The following is a 14816-nucleotide window of genomic DNA, read 5'->3' as shown; positions in this document are numbered from 1 at the left end:
AGCTCTAAAAGATTTCAGATTATACGAACACAATCACAACAGGGTTATTAGCTGTTTATGTTTAGTGCCCTTCAAAAGGAACACTGGGGTTCATATCATTTTTAACTCCTCTTATCATTGCCAGATTGACATATGCAATGAATGACTCATCCACTATTCGGCCTTGTGCCACACTTGTCTCAATCTGTCAGTATCATTGACAAAAACAAAAACCGAGCTATTTTGACATATTTTCCCATTCTGTCTCGCACGTTATGTAACCCAAATTCCCTCATCACCTCAGAACTGAAAGAGGATTTCTTACTTGTGACTACAAAAGCAAAAAGATCACAACATTGAATAGGTTTGTTTTTAAAAAGAGACACATTATTTATTTATTTTTCTCAGAATTAAAATTGGGTTTTTTATACAGGTACTGAAGTTTAAGGTGGCTTACAGTTGAAGTAATAATAGTTTAAACAGAACTATTGTACTACACCTTAAGTCCTTCTTTTGTCTTCATTTGCCATCTAAACTCTTCTAGAATTCCCCGGAGAAGAAATTCTGTAGGTGTGGAGCCAATGGTGACATACCTGAGTGAATACTTAATTGTTTAGCAATTAAGTAAATACTTAATTGTTGTGCTTTGACAATTTATTTTCTATCTGAAGGATTGCTAAAGGGGAAAAAAATCATGTTTTATACTCAGTTCAGGGAAATGAAATTCAAAACATAGTCCTTGCAAAACTGAGATCTATAAAGTTTCTGAAGTCTCGTGATTGAAGACCAGTCAAAGTGAATACTAAGTTGTGCCCATTAAGATGATCTGTTTTTATAATAGTCAGGTTATAATAGTCAGGTTAGATTTTTTGAAATCAGTGGGACTTAACAACAAATGTTTGGTGACTAACAATGGAAATAATGAGGTCACACACAAAAAAATTAGTTCAGTAAGGCCACTTTATTTTAATTGTTAGCCTATTTAATCTTTAACCATTGGGAGATATAAGGAGGGAGGAGAAATCTAGCATAGGAATAACCAGCCTTCATCCACACCTTTATGTGGCCAATATCTGAGCCTCAAAGAGAATCTAAAAGCTTTTAGACTGTTCATTCCAGGAGTGCCGATGCATTTAATTAATACCTTTAACCATAGTTGAATTTGGACCAATTTTTTTTTCCAGAAAAAGTATCTATTGGAGAAAGAATATACTTTGTGACAACAGAATCATCCCTAGTTGAAATTATTTTGAAATGGCTCACCATTAATACAAACCATATATTTGATACACCAAAAATACTGTATGACCATACTATAATCAACAATAGCATGATACAATGGCTGTCTCTTTACTATCATGTGCATCACTGCAGCTAACATGCAACTTTATGATCCAGACTCTGATTTGTTCCTTTCCTGGATGGACTCTCAAAATTGTGCTTCAAAGCTCCCATACGATCCAGTTGTGCATATTTGCCCCAACCTCTTCAGAAATCATGCATGACAACCATGTTAGCATTTTCTGTTGCCCTGAAATGGCTGGTGCATGTTCCTTTAAAAGGGTAGAATCCAGTGGCCTCAAAGTCAACTGAGCTTGTTATTGAAGTGCATGGCTGTTTTGTGACTAAGTGTATTTACTTCCTTTTTTGATAATGGAAGTTTGCTTTACTGTACTTTGGAACTGAAATTCTTTGTTGACAGGTGTTAAGTACTTCTAATGCAGTGGGAGAAAAGGGAAATGTACTTCTTTTAATAGTCACATGCTGTAAATAGAATATGTGTTTACCTACCTGGGATGTGTGTGTGTGTATGTAAAACCTCACAGCCTACTTCATTGGATACTGAAGGTTAATAGCAAGTAGGATCAGCTGATGCTTTAAATTGTTTACATAAGCAGTGCTTTCCAGGAAGTAATCTTTGCCAGCTTTATTCTCTTCCTTAAAATATACTACTATTGAGGTGTTATTTGTTGAGTGCAGAAGAAACAGTGCAAATTTTTAATAACTGTGGGCTAGCAACCTGTTGGTGGGCTATGGATTTTTGAGGGTCACAAGTCTGTGACAAATGAAGACAGTAAAAATCTATCTCTGAGCAGACTATTTCTCCAGTATTTCACTATTGCCATAGCTGTTGTTGGATGGACTTTTCCCTCTTGCCAAAACCACTTACATTGTCATAGTGCACTAAGGGGACGTCAGCCATAGTTAGAGAACTCCAGCCACAGTTACGTGAAAAATAGATGACCAGTTGTTGTTTCACACATATATGAAACAACAGTTTTGAGTCATTCAGCAAACTAATGCATTTAGACCCACAGAAAAATGACAATTTTAAGGAGACACACATTTTCTTCCTTTTGTAGCATTTTGTGATAGTTGGTATAATGATAAATCCATCATTAAACATATCCTCAAGATGCATTCATGGTGTAGCATTGTGATACCATGAATCAGATATATGCTAATCTAATACTGTTGTCACCACAAAATTACTTTATTGTGGTCCATAGACCCAAGAAGTTCAAGGTAACAGCAGATAAGATAAATTAAAAACACAAGGAGTGATTGGGTCATACAGAAAGAACTTATTTCAGACTCCCCAATGCAGAAATTAACTGATTTCTAATCCAAGACTCATCAGCCAAAAATAAATGGTAATGTCCAAGGTAATACTGGGTCCATATGCACTGGGGGAAAAAATCAGTTCAAAAACCCTAACTTTAAATTTACTAAAATTAATCTTTTGGAAACAATATTTCAAGTATTTTCTTCATTTGGCCTTTCTCCATGGCACAAATCCTCTTTAGTTTGGTTTCTCATTTATTTGATAAACATATATGAGACACAAGGCTGGAGGAAACTGAGGATCTGTGAGACTGAGGATATAAAAGATATATGGGGTGGGGTGGAATATAAAGTACTATACAGGTTTGTCTGGGATTTGTGCAGATGACAACTTCTGCCTTGTGCAAGTAGGAGCACTGCAGCCACCACATTGAAGGCAGAAGAAGGCAGCTTCTTTTTCAGATTTTGCCGCATATCAGATTTCCAGACTAGGGATGCTCAGCCTGTCCAGCCTTCACTTAGTATCCAGGATCTTAAGCATAAGTTCATACAAAAGATTGCCAAGCTACTAGCTAATCAGAGTTTTGAAGTGCAACTTCCAGAATTCTCCAACTAGCAGTCTCATTGTGTAAAGGCCAACCTAGGAAATTGTGAAAAACAAATATCCCTCCCCACCTCCAGTTATAGATAACATGCTTAGTTCTAACTTGTCAGTTATTTTTAAAAAATATTGATCTTGCATTTTTTTTCTTTTCTTCCTTCCTGTATGAAGCCTGAGAATTTGCTTCTAGCTAGCAAGTCGAAGGGAGCTGCTGTGAAACTAGCAGATTTTGGTTTGGCTATTGAAGTGCAAGGCGAACAACAAGCCTGGTTTGGTAAGAAAACAATTTGATTTGATATCTATTTTTGCTGTCTATGCCTTTATTCCGACATCACTGCATTCACACCAAAATCAAATTGAGTTGAGGAGAACCTATAGTATGTAAGGTATAGATAGTTCCAGGTTTTTCACACACACCAGCACACACAGCTTAATTCCAGTTGCAGTTCTGGCAAAGTTCTCATTTTTCAGGCTTTCCCTATTCCTTTCTGCCCACTGCTTCTGGGAATGAGTGCGGATGATTCTTTCTGAAAAGATTGCCTTGTCTGATGCTCAAGTTTCTTATCTTGGCAATGGCCCTGAAGATAATCTGAAGGAATTTACATTTCATTCACCCACCAATTTGTTGCAATCCTTCAGACCTTCCTCCAGGGTACTGGTGGAAGAAGAATGGTTGAGCAAGGAAGATACACAAATTAGTTGTTGCTTTTTCTTTGAAGCAGCCAAAGCCTGACTAAAACCCTAGAGCATAAAACAAGATGAAGTGGAAACATTTCACATGTCCAAAGGGTTTGAATTGAAATATGATCAGCTTCATGTTGCTGTTGAAATGCTTTGTGAGTCAGTTTGCTTCTTCACAACCCAAGGCCTTGTTGGGTTTATGGGAACAATACATAGTTTCCCTCATTGTAGAAATAGGCAGAGATGGAAAGTTGTGAAAGTCTACTATACAGATAAATATTTAAATTATGCCTTATAAACCTGGCTGATAACATAATGGATACATCTCATTTATTGTAAGAAATCTTCCTTTCTAGGCTTTGCTGGTACACCAGGTTACCTGTCACCTGAGGTGTTACGGAAAGATCCTTATGGAAAGCCAGTGGACATGTGGGCATGTGGTAAGGAACTTTTAATTCTGCCTTCAATTTTGTCTTTCTTTAAAAAAAACTTCCATAAAATGAGTGAAATATAGGTAGCAATGAAATATATTGCTACTAGATTTTTCTTTCATGTTCAGAATATTTTGTTTGTTGGTTTGGTTTACCAATAGCTGCTTTTATGGTTCACTGTTTATTTACTTTGGTACCCACAAGGACACTGGCAGTTTTAGGATCTGGTAGGCCATGCCTAAGATGCATTCATTCATACTCTTTACAGAGATCACATTCAACATGTGGGCATCCAAGGAAATCTCATGGCACAGAACCATTGATTTCCCCTTGAACTTGTGGGAAAGTTGCGAAAAGAGCAATCACCTTGCATACACCTCCTTTGGGAATTTTGTACACAGCCTGTATTTTAGGTCTGACAGAACGCTTTTCAATATAATTGCTTTCTCTTTCATCCGCTCTCCACCCTGGGAAGGATCAGTGTCTGCAGGAAAGGTTCAACTTTTGCTTGGGCCAAACCTCTGCTCCAAATCTCCCTTACTTCATTTTATAGATAAATATGTCACACATTCATTTTCTTCCTCCTGAAGCTTTTTTTCACTCTTATGAGGAGAGGCAGGAGAGACACTTCTATTTAAGCAAATATTGGGGAAAGGTACGTTTTGGGAATTAAAACTACTAATACAACTCACCCAATTTGGCCACTGGCAAAGTTGTTCTTGGAGTTTTAGTTCAAAAAAAGTAGCTTTTAGAATCTCTGATTGGAATAATGCATTCAGTAGAGGAGACAGGCATTTCTTTGTCTCTATACACTATTCTGAATTAAACTGGATAATTTCAAGATGTTTGGCTTTTTAAGTAGGGACCCATATTGTGCTTCAGTAGTTATATTTATATTTTTAATGTACCAAACATACCAAGTTTGTATGAAAATGTGACTATTTCCTGTGCTGGTCAATGACCGAAATAAATGATTTGATTTGATTTGAAGTAGGGAGGGTCTCCCATGCCATTGCTGTCAGGTGCTAATTGTTTGAGTTATTTTGACTAATTAATTTAATTTATTATGGACATTTCCTAGGTGTTATTCTATACATTCTCTTGGTGGGTTACCCTCCTTTTTGGGATGAAGATCAACATAGACTTTATCAACAGATTAAGGCTGGCGCATATGATGTAAGTAACATGTGCCTCAATTTCTCTTATTTTTCTCGTGACTGCTATCTTGTGGTTTTTGTAAAACAACTATGTAATTATGTAAGGCAATTAGATGTTCATTTGTGATTCCAGCATTTCTCTCCCCACCACCCCAATCTTTCCTATGATTCATTCTTACCCCTGTACATTTTTCTTTAGAAACTATTACAGTTCTGTCATTTAATTTTTAAGTAACAAAGCATAACTGATTATTGAAGAACTTTAAATGACTTGTGTAGCCCAGAATAAATCAATGTGTGATGACCTGTACCATTACACACACACACACACACACACACATTCTATATGGTTATTTTATTTTAAAAGTAAACCCATATGTAAATAAATTAATAAATGATGGATTACAGGCATCATTCTCAGTTTCAACACTGGCTCTGCTGTTAGGGAGAGTGATGTGATCGGCCAGTGTGGTGTAAGAAATAGAGTTGGGTCCAAATCACTGTTAACAAAAAAAATTGTAGTGTTCAGAAGGCCATTTTCTTGTAACTTCCAAAAACAGAAAGGGGAAGAGAGAAACGAAAAGACCAGTGAAACAAATTCAGAGAGAAAATATTTTCGGAAAGATTTAAGTCCACAAAATACCTGAGGCAGCGGGATCTGTGGTATCCTTTTTCTCTCCCCAGCAGAAGGCACCTCTTCCATTTTTTTCTTCGAAAGTTACCTCCTCCTCCAGAAAAGGCCCTTAGAACTTGCTTTCCCAGTGGCACTAGCATAGGGTGGCCATTGAAAGTTCCTCTTGGAGCACAATGAGAGTTGAAGTTTTTTCTTTCTGTGTGTCTCTCAGCCAACAAAAAGCCTGATGGTGTCCACGCTCTGATTGGCTGAGAATGGACACAACTGGTAATTACAATTCCCAGACCCCTCTCTTCCATTTTGTTGTATTTTTAAAAATGTTATATTTAAAACTTAAAATAATTCTTTAAAAATCAGTAGATTGGTTAATTGTTTTGAATCTTGGCAGGCCTGCAGCTGTAAATGGGGTTTACAACTGAGATAGGTTTCGTGCAGACAGGCTTTAAAATGGCTGTGTACTGAGCCTTTAAAATCTCCCATTGTAGCCAATGGGCTGAATCTTTGCTGAATGAAACGGAAAACACCCCTCCCCTTTCAGGTAACTTTCTGGTAAACAAAAGGAGGGGTCAGATGAAAATGGTATGCCTTTTGGCTTAAATGCACATGACTAGTAAGCAGTGGCAGCCTACTGGCTGTTTTTCTTGGACTCTCTGGCAGTGATCTATTGGAGAATAGATCACCTATTTTGGACCGCCTAACTGGGCTGCTTCAGATATTGTGAAACACCATATCTAGCATTGAAGGAAGATTCAGCTGCCATTGAGTTTAGCTCCTCTGTATGGAATGGGGGGTACCTTCTTGCTTTCTGCTTCAGGAAGAAAAATGTATTGTGCTATGCGTACTCATTTAAATTCTCTTCACCTCTTTATTGTACATGTCTCTACTGCACACTCCTGTTCTGCCACTTCCTTTCTCTCTCTCAGTGCTGCTTAAATTCCCTCACATAGTTCTTCAGTTAAACTTGTTAGAGATTCCCACAGCTGCCATCCTTTTTGGTTTACTTACAAGTTTGTGTGTCTGGGACAGAGCATTGTGTAATGAGCCGTGCAAATATTGGTACCGCCTACAGCATCTCCATCATATTTTTTCTTGTGTCTCAGAATCTTTGAGCCTGGCAGCTGCAAAAGACAAAAGTCATTTCAAAATTATGGGAGTTTTTCTCCTGTCAAGCTCATTCCAGTATGATGCCTGTAGTAATGTATTTCCAAATAGACAAATGCCTATTCTTCAACATGATTATCCTTCTTGCTATCTCAGAGGGCTCCTTCGTGCAAATTGCCTTTCATAAAGTAATAGCCTGCTTTCAGTAGCACAGTCTGTCTTGCAAACTTAACAGGTATAGTGCTTGCCCTCGAGATAAAGCATGTGTGACAGCTTTCAGCAATCACCAAGAAAGCATTGGTGGCATGTAATAGTCTCTTCCTTAGTTGTTTAGAAAGCTGTTTCAAGCCTTTTTCTTCAATAATTTCTCTTACTACCATTTTCATTTGTGGGGGAAATGGTTTACGGAAATCAGTCAATTTGTGCAAAATACATTGTTTTCTGATTGGAAATGTTGTGTATTTGAGCATCAAATAAAGTGTTTTGGGACACTTTTTAAAATTCTAGTATTAGCTAGTTTTCTTTTCTGTATATTTTTGCTTTCCTGACTCTCTCTTTTCTTCTTTAATTGTCATTGTCATCATCACCATCAGTGGTCATTATTTGTGGGCATGACTATCTGTATTTTATATATTTGTAATATACTGAAAGTAACTTTGCAAAAATAACATTTGAAAATACTATATCTTAATTTATTAAGATATTTTATATCATTCTAGTGCAAAATAAGCCCTGTAAAACCATTGCACAAATATAATTATACAACTATTTACAAGACAATGCTCTGTTCAGTGTAGCAAGAACATAATGACAATAAGGTTCTATTACTTATTTCCATCAAAACCCAAGGAAGCAGCCCAGACTCTGAACTGGTACCTATAAGTCAGATCAAGGTATAGGGTGGCGTCCTGTGTTGGGTTTAGGGTAGCATCCTCCTTTTGAAATCACAGGTTTGCAGCTTGGGGGGGTCCTTCTGGATTCATTGCTAAACCTGGAGGCTCAGGTGTTGGCAGTTTCCAGGAGGGTCTTTGAACAATTAAAACTTGTGTGCTAGCTGTGCCCATACCTTAGAAGCCTGATCTGGCCATGATGGTACATGCCTTGGTTATATCCCACTTAGACTACTGTAATGTGCTCTAAGTGGGTCTGTCCCTGAAGAGTGCTCTGGCATAGGGTGGCACAGGATGCCACCCTATGCCAGATTACTGACAGGTGCTGGACACAGGGAGCATACCTGTTACAGCGCCTCCACTGGCTGCCAGTTTGTTTCCAAGCCCAATTCAAGGCATTGGTTTTAACCTTTAAAGCCCTAAATAGTTCAGGTCCAACTTACTTATCTGACTGCATCTCTTCCTACCAACCTGCCTGAATCTTAAGATCTTCAGGCAAGGCCCTACTCTTTCTTCCACTACCATTCCATATATGTTTGATGAGAAGGCCTTCTCGGAGGCTTTGGAATACCTTCCCCAGAGAGATCAAAATGGCACCCTCCCTAACATCATTCAAACAACAAGTGAGGACCTTCCTATTTAAACAAGGCTTCATCGAATAAATCTAGGCTGCTGAAGTGTCAAGAAGGTTAATTATCATCGGGTGGCGCAAAGTGCAGTAAGATTTGGCAAGACATCACAATGATGTATACTGGTTTGAAATGCTTATTTGTGTTTATGTTTTATTGATTGCTTATTATGTTTTATATGTGTGTCTTTGATTATGGCTGCTTTTGTATTGTATTTTACTGTATTTTAACATGCTGGAAGCCGTTTTGGGTCCCTTCGTGGGAGAAAAACGGGATATAAATAAAGATTTATTATTATTTTATTTTACTGACACAAAACGCAGTATGTCACAGCAAATGAGATCTATATGCTGGATTTCATATCACAAAATCACAAGTCAAACACTTTTCAAGCATCTAGGACTGTGTGATGTATTTTTGAATGATGCGTGCAGATCCAAGTAAGGTGGCCTTTTGCAGTTGACAGATTGTGATTTTGATAATGTTTATTGTTTCCAAATGCCAGCTGAGATCTTTTGGCACAGCATCCAGTGTGCCAGTGACCACTGGGACCACCTGTACTGGTTTATGCCAGAGCCTTTGCAGTTGGATTTTGAGGTCCTGATAATTTTTTCCTCAGTGCGACTGTCGCCCGGTGTGGTGACATCAATAATCCAAACTTTTTTCTTCTCCACAATCATGATGTCTAGCGTATTGTCTTCCAAAACTTTGTCAGTTTGGATTTGAAAGTCCCACAGTATTTTTGCATGTTCATTTTCTACTACCTTTGCAGGTTTATGATCCCACCAGTTCTTTACTACTGGCAGGTGGTACTTGTGACATAAGTTCCAATAATAAGTTGTTGTTGTTATTGTTGTTGCTGTTAGCTGTATATAGTAGCAATAGTTACAGCCACCACCAAAAATGAAAACTCCCAACATTGTTCAATGGAAATGTAATTTTAAGAGTTAGATCCTTAAAGTGAATATCAAAACAATAATTGTGAAACCAAATAGTCCTACTGGTGGAAGGAGTTCCAAATAAAGGTAGTCACTAATGAAAAGGCACTTTGATTTTTGTCCCCAACTTGATAGAGCATAGACTTTGATGACTGAATTCATAGAAATATAGGAAACTTCTCAAATATGCTGCCTCCAAATTATTTAGAGATTTACAGGTCAGCACTTTAAAATGAAACTAGAAGTGGATCAGTGATACAAGATTGCATTGATTTTACTTTGTTTTCCACTGTCCCATCCACCTGCAAAAATCCGTCAATTTGGAAGTCATATTCTGCATAAGCTGAAGTAGAAAGTCCTATGTAAAGTGCATTACTGTAATGAAGTTGAGATAAAAATGAGTGCATGAAAGACTGGAAAGTTCCTGCTTTTTGCAGATAGAGGAGTACTCATAAATGGGCTGAAGCTGGTAAAAAATATCTCTGGCCCAGGAATGGACAAACTTTGACCTTCCAGGTGTTTTGGACTTCAACTTCCACAATTCCTAACAACTTATAGGTTGTTAGAAATTGTGGGAACTGAGATTCAAAACACCTGGAGGGCCAAAGTTTGTCCATGCCTGGTCTAGCCAATGATATGTAGGTGAACCTCCTTGGTCCTTCAGAAAGAGTGTAACCTATCCAATGATAGTTGCACACCTCTGCTGATATTAACAGCTTTTGCTATCTATATTACAACTCCCAAAACTGTACTAGACTTTAAAAGCAAGCGAAAGAGAAGGAATATTATAATTCATCATCGTGGCCAGGTATGATTGTGTTTCAAAGGTAGAGTCTTGGCGTTGGATCCATAAGTGACAGTAGAGACCTATTTTTGATCCGTATGGTCTTATGCAGAGAGTACATACATTTCCAGATAGAAGGTGGTCATGACAAGGGTTTTCTTATGTGCCTTTCTCTTGGCATGTTTCTTCCTTTCACACTGTATGTGTGCCTCTTCAAAATCTATAGCACTACCGGTAACAGCTGACCTCCAGTTACAACACTCAAATACCAGGGCCTCTCAGTTCTTGGGGTTATACCACATGTTTTAAGGTTAGCTTTAATCCCATCTTTAAATATCTTTTGTTATCCACTGACATTCCATTTTCCGTTCTTGAGTTGAGAATAAAGTAACTGCTTTGGGAGGCAGTGAATATTATAAAATATAGTTTCTAATCAACTAGAAGAAATCACTGTGTGTATGCTCTCACTACCTTCTGGCAGATAAGCGGACATAGATATAGAGATTTTCAGGCTGTTGTTACATGCCATTGGCACCATTACAGAGAAGCACAGATTAACTTTCTGAAGGTCCTTGAGGGAATACTCTCAATTCCGTCATAGCAGTAAATCAGCATTAAACCACCCTTAATGCTGAATGCAACAAAGTATATCATGTTGCCTCCCTCCCTGCTTTTCCCCAAGCCATTTTGCTTTGGATGTGTTCCCCCTTCTATTATATAGCATTTCTTCAAAAATGGCTAAAAACTCAATTAATGCATGAAATAACTTACCTTGGAGTGGGATTTTGGAAGAAATGATTTTGAATGCTATTCCTACCTTGGGCTTGGAAACTTACTTTGGAAATGTACTTCAAAATTCAAGGATGAGGAAGTAAAAGATATACAGAGCAATATATAACAACCATTGAATTAGAACTTTGGAGTTCTCCAAATTAAGAATTTTGTTTTTGAAGTGCTTGATTTTTCTCTTACATGGATATATTCTGCTTTCTTCAAGTTTCCTTCACCAGAATGGGACACGGTGACCCCAGAAGCCAAAGACCTTATCAACAAAATGCTTACAATCAATCCTGCCAAACGTATTTGTGCATCAGATGCCCTCAAACATCCATGGATTTGTGTAAGCAGATGCTATTTTTCCATGAGCAGCCTTCTAAGTCTGAGTCAAAATCTGAAGTCTAATACGAGATAGTTTTGCTCCTTCCAGCCTTTCTGTTTTACCATTATTTCTATTTTGTGATAATAACTTAATAATAATTTCCTTTTATAACTGCTTAAACTTTCATCTCAGTATTGTAGCTTGAACAGTTTTGTTCCATGTAGGTAAATATCATGTCTGACTGAAGGTTCTAAGTACAAGAATTATAATATAAAATATATAATTATAGGAATTATTGTTACATATAAGAATGAATTTTCAGATACTTTATGGTTATAATTATTCTCACATATATGAACAAATCATTTCAAATAATTTGCAAATACTTTAAAATTAATTGTCAATTATTTCTCACTCTTAGAACCTTTTACAGTGAACTTGTACTTGGGGTATTTTTTTGCAACAATCAAAATGTTTTTGAAGAAATTATTGTTTATACCCCCTCCCTCCAAAAAAAAACAAAAAAAAAACAACCACATTGTGAAAAATCATATAGCAATTGACCATTTTTCAATAGGGTGTCCTGGTATATTGAGACACCCTTTAGTGTCAAGGACCAATAAACCTATGATTGTTTTTCAAAACTGTCCCCATATTTAGTCGGTATTATTTTTCAGTTATGATCTAGATATTTGGATCATACATCCTGAACTGGAATGTAGTCATCCTCTTCAGTATTTTCTTTTGTGGGCTTACTTTAGTTAGCAACTTGATAATGTATCAACAAACTTCCAGAAGTTGTATATATATTGTATCTGCTTACCATGTGAAAACCATACAGAATGATGACTGGAGTGTTGGAATACCACTGAGAAGATCTAAGCACAAATCCCTATTCAGCCTTGAAGCTAGTCAGTGACCTGGGATGAGTCACTTGATCTTAGCTTAATTTACATGACATGATTGTTATAATAAAAGGCAATAGGACATGCTACCCTAATATCCATGGAGAATAATTATGATACAAATACATTAAAATCAGCTTCCAGAAACATTATCTTGATAAGCATTTTTATTATGGCAAGGAAAAGCAAATATTATTGGCAGAATGTATATGTCTCATTGTTTGCTGTATTTTAGATTGCAAACAGTTCATCAATTAGCATATTGGATGTGAATTTACAGTTTAGATACCATGGAGCTGTACAGTGTTACAGTTACTGTAAAACTCTATAGATTTATATTAAATGGTGACACAATCCCTTTAAACTCTGTGCAAAGGGTATAGTATACAAGATAGGCTCTCACATGAATCTCTGATCACCTTGAAAGAAAAATAGCTTCACGCCCTAGGAAATGATATGTTGATGGTGTTGGTTCTTGTAAAATTGCTCAAAACGAATTCATGTGGTGGGGAATGTCATTCAGTTTTGTGACTCCAGAGGGATTACTGAAATTTGAATACAGGTTTATTTGGAAATGAGTAATATTGAAAAATACATTGAAACATCTGCCCTTTTCTTTTTCCTTTAGCAACGTTCTACTGTTGCTTCTATGATGCACAGACAGGAGACTGTTGATTGCTTGAAGAAGTTCAATGCAAGAAGGAAACTTAAGGTAAGAAAGCAAGCTTTTCCAAGGCTCACTGGTTTCAAAAATGTTTGAAAACATATTATTCACATTGGTTTTAAAAAAATCTCTGGGTTTTAGGAGGCAGTCACTTGCTCTTACTGTTGCACCATTTTTACTCAAATGCCTGAGTCTTTCCACAAACATAAACTAGACAAATTGGGATTTTTTTACACAATGTAACATATTTTTGCATTAAATTGTCTTTCATTTTTTTTCTTGTGTGTTTTTTCTGTCCAGTTGTTACAGAGTGCCATTTCTTGGGCCATTTTTAGTATACCATAATTGAATATGGTATACAAATATTTATTTCTTTATTTAACATGCTCAGGATGTGGCACTCAGGGTGGGTAACAATTTGATGCTGCATATACATATACATGTTGATAAATAAACAAATGCATTTAAGTCCAAACCAATTAAAACATAAACATTAAAACTTCAATTAAAATACTTTCAGTATCTTGCTTTCAAGAGGGAAATGTAGCAGATGTAGGGGAAAAGTAAGATTTACATTATTTATTAATAACTTGACATTTTCCTTCTTAGACTAAGAGGAAATGTACCCTTTTGAGATAAATAAATAAATGGGTAATTAAATAATGTATTATATATACAGACACATACATACGTACATACATACATACATACATAGAGGTGGGGGAACACTTGAGTGGCTTCTGAATTCCTTAAGATCTTTGTCCAGAATGCATTTTATGGACCCTTTATTAAAGGTTGCCATGATTGAACACCCAACCTTCAAAATGTTACAGGACTGGAGCCAACATAGCCAATACTGAGGAATTATAGAAGTCACCCAATAGTTTTTGGAGGGTCGCATGTTCCGAACCCCTGATTTATCTTCTTAACCTTTCTTATTTACTTAGCCTCTCCACACCAAATTTCTGCATTTGAAAAAGATGATTGTTTTTATCATCAGGAATACTGCAGATGATATTGGCTCATAATTTTTAATGTATTTTCAGGGTGCTATTTTGACAACTATGCTGGCTACAAGAAACTTCTCAGGTATGTTCATTTTACTGTATTGTTGGCAGTGTGTCCCCATTGTGATCAAAGGTTTTCCTTCTGTGTAAAAAAAAAAGCTTATCATAGAATGTGTCCAGATGCCATGTTTTGCTCATTTTATATGTAAAATATTTATCTGTTTGCTGTACATGAACTACCACATTGTAATTAGAGATCAAATGAGCATCTTGTTAATTCCCCTCATCTTTACTCATTTCTTATTTCTTTTCAATTTATATTTGGTCTACACTGAACATTATGGCAGACTATGTTATTATTTATATATACACACACCATAATCAATTGTTTTCTATAAGGATTAGGAAAGAAATATACCAAATGGGAAAATGTATAGGTATTTTATTTGGAAAGGAGGGCTGGTCAAGTAGCAGTTCGTCTTATGTTTTATTCTGTTATTGACAGTGATCTACCTTACTTTAATAGTTTCTGTTTCATTTTTTTTTAAAATAGTGTAAAGGGACAACATTCTCCTTAGATCAACCTTCCTTTTTGTTAGTTACTATAGTTGGACCACACTTAGCATATTATAATAACTGCCTGTTGTCAGTGAATTCTCAATTGCCGGTTGAAGGACCTCAAAGCGGCTCTAGATTCAAGTCTGTGCTGCTGCCTGACCTGGCATCTGGGCCTAAAGACCCAGAAATTTTG

General features: G+C 36.7%; 1 protein-coding gene across 18 annotated transcripts in view; it reads left to right on the top strand.

Annotated features, from left to right (window-relative positions):
* CAMK2D (calcium/calmodulin dependent protein kinase II delta) overlaps positions 1 to 14816 on the top strand; it is a 156329-nt gene that overhangs the window by 93025 nt on the left and 48488 nt on the right. For all 18 annotated transcript variants that reach the window (XM_060779031.2, XM_060779029.2, XM_060779043.2 and 15 more), the window contains exons 7-12: positions 3317 to 3419; positions 4183 to 4266; positions 5339 to 5433; positions 11388 to 11510; positions 13023 to 13106; positions 14105 to 14147. In XM_060779031.2, the coding sequence (XP_060635014.1) occupies positions 3317 to 3419; positions 4183 to 4266; positions 5339 to 5433; positions 11388 to 11510; positions 13023 to 13106; positions 14105 to 14147 (532 nt within the window). The remainder of the gene's footprint in view (positions 1 to 3316; positions 3420 to 4182; positions 4267 to 5338; positions 5434 to 11387; positions 11511 to 13022; positions 13107 to 14104; positions 14148 to 14816) is intronic.

The sequence above is a fragment of the Anolis sagrei genome, chromosome 5 (genome assembly GCF_037176765.1).
Source record: "Anolis sagrei isolate rAnoSag1 chromosome 5, rAnoSag1.mat, whole genome shotgun sequence".
Lineage (NCBI taxonomy): Eukaryota > Metazoa > Chordata > Lepidosauria > Squamata > Dactyloidae > Anolis > Anolis sagrei.
Note: the sequence above shows the minus strand (reverse complement) of the source record. Positions and strands in the feature narration are given on the sequence as shown.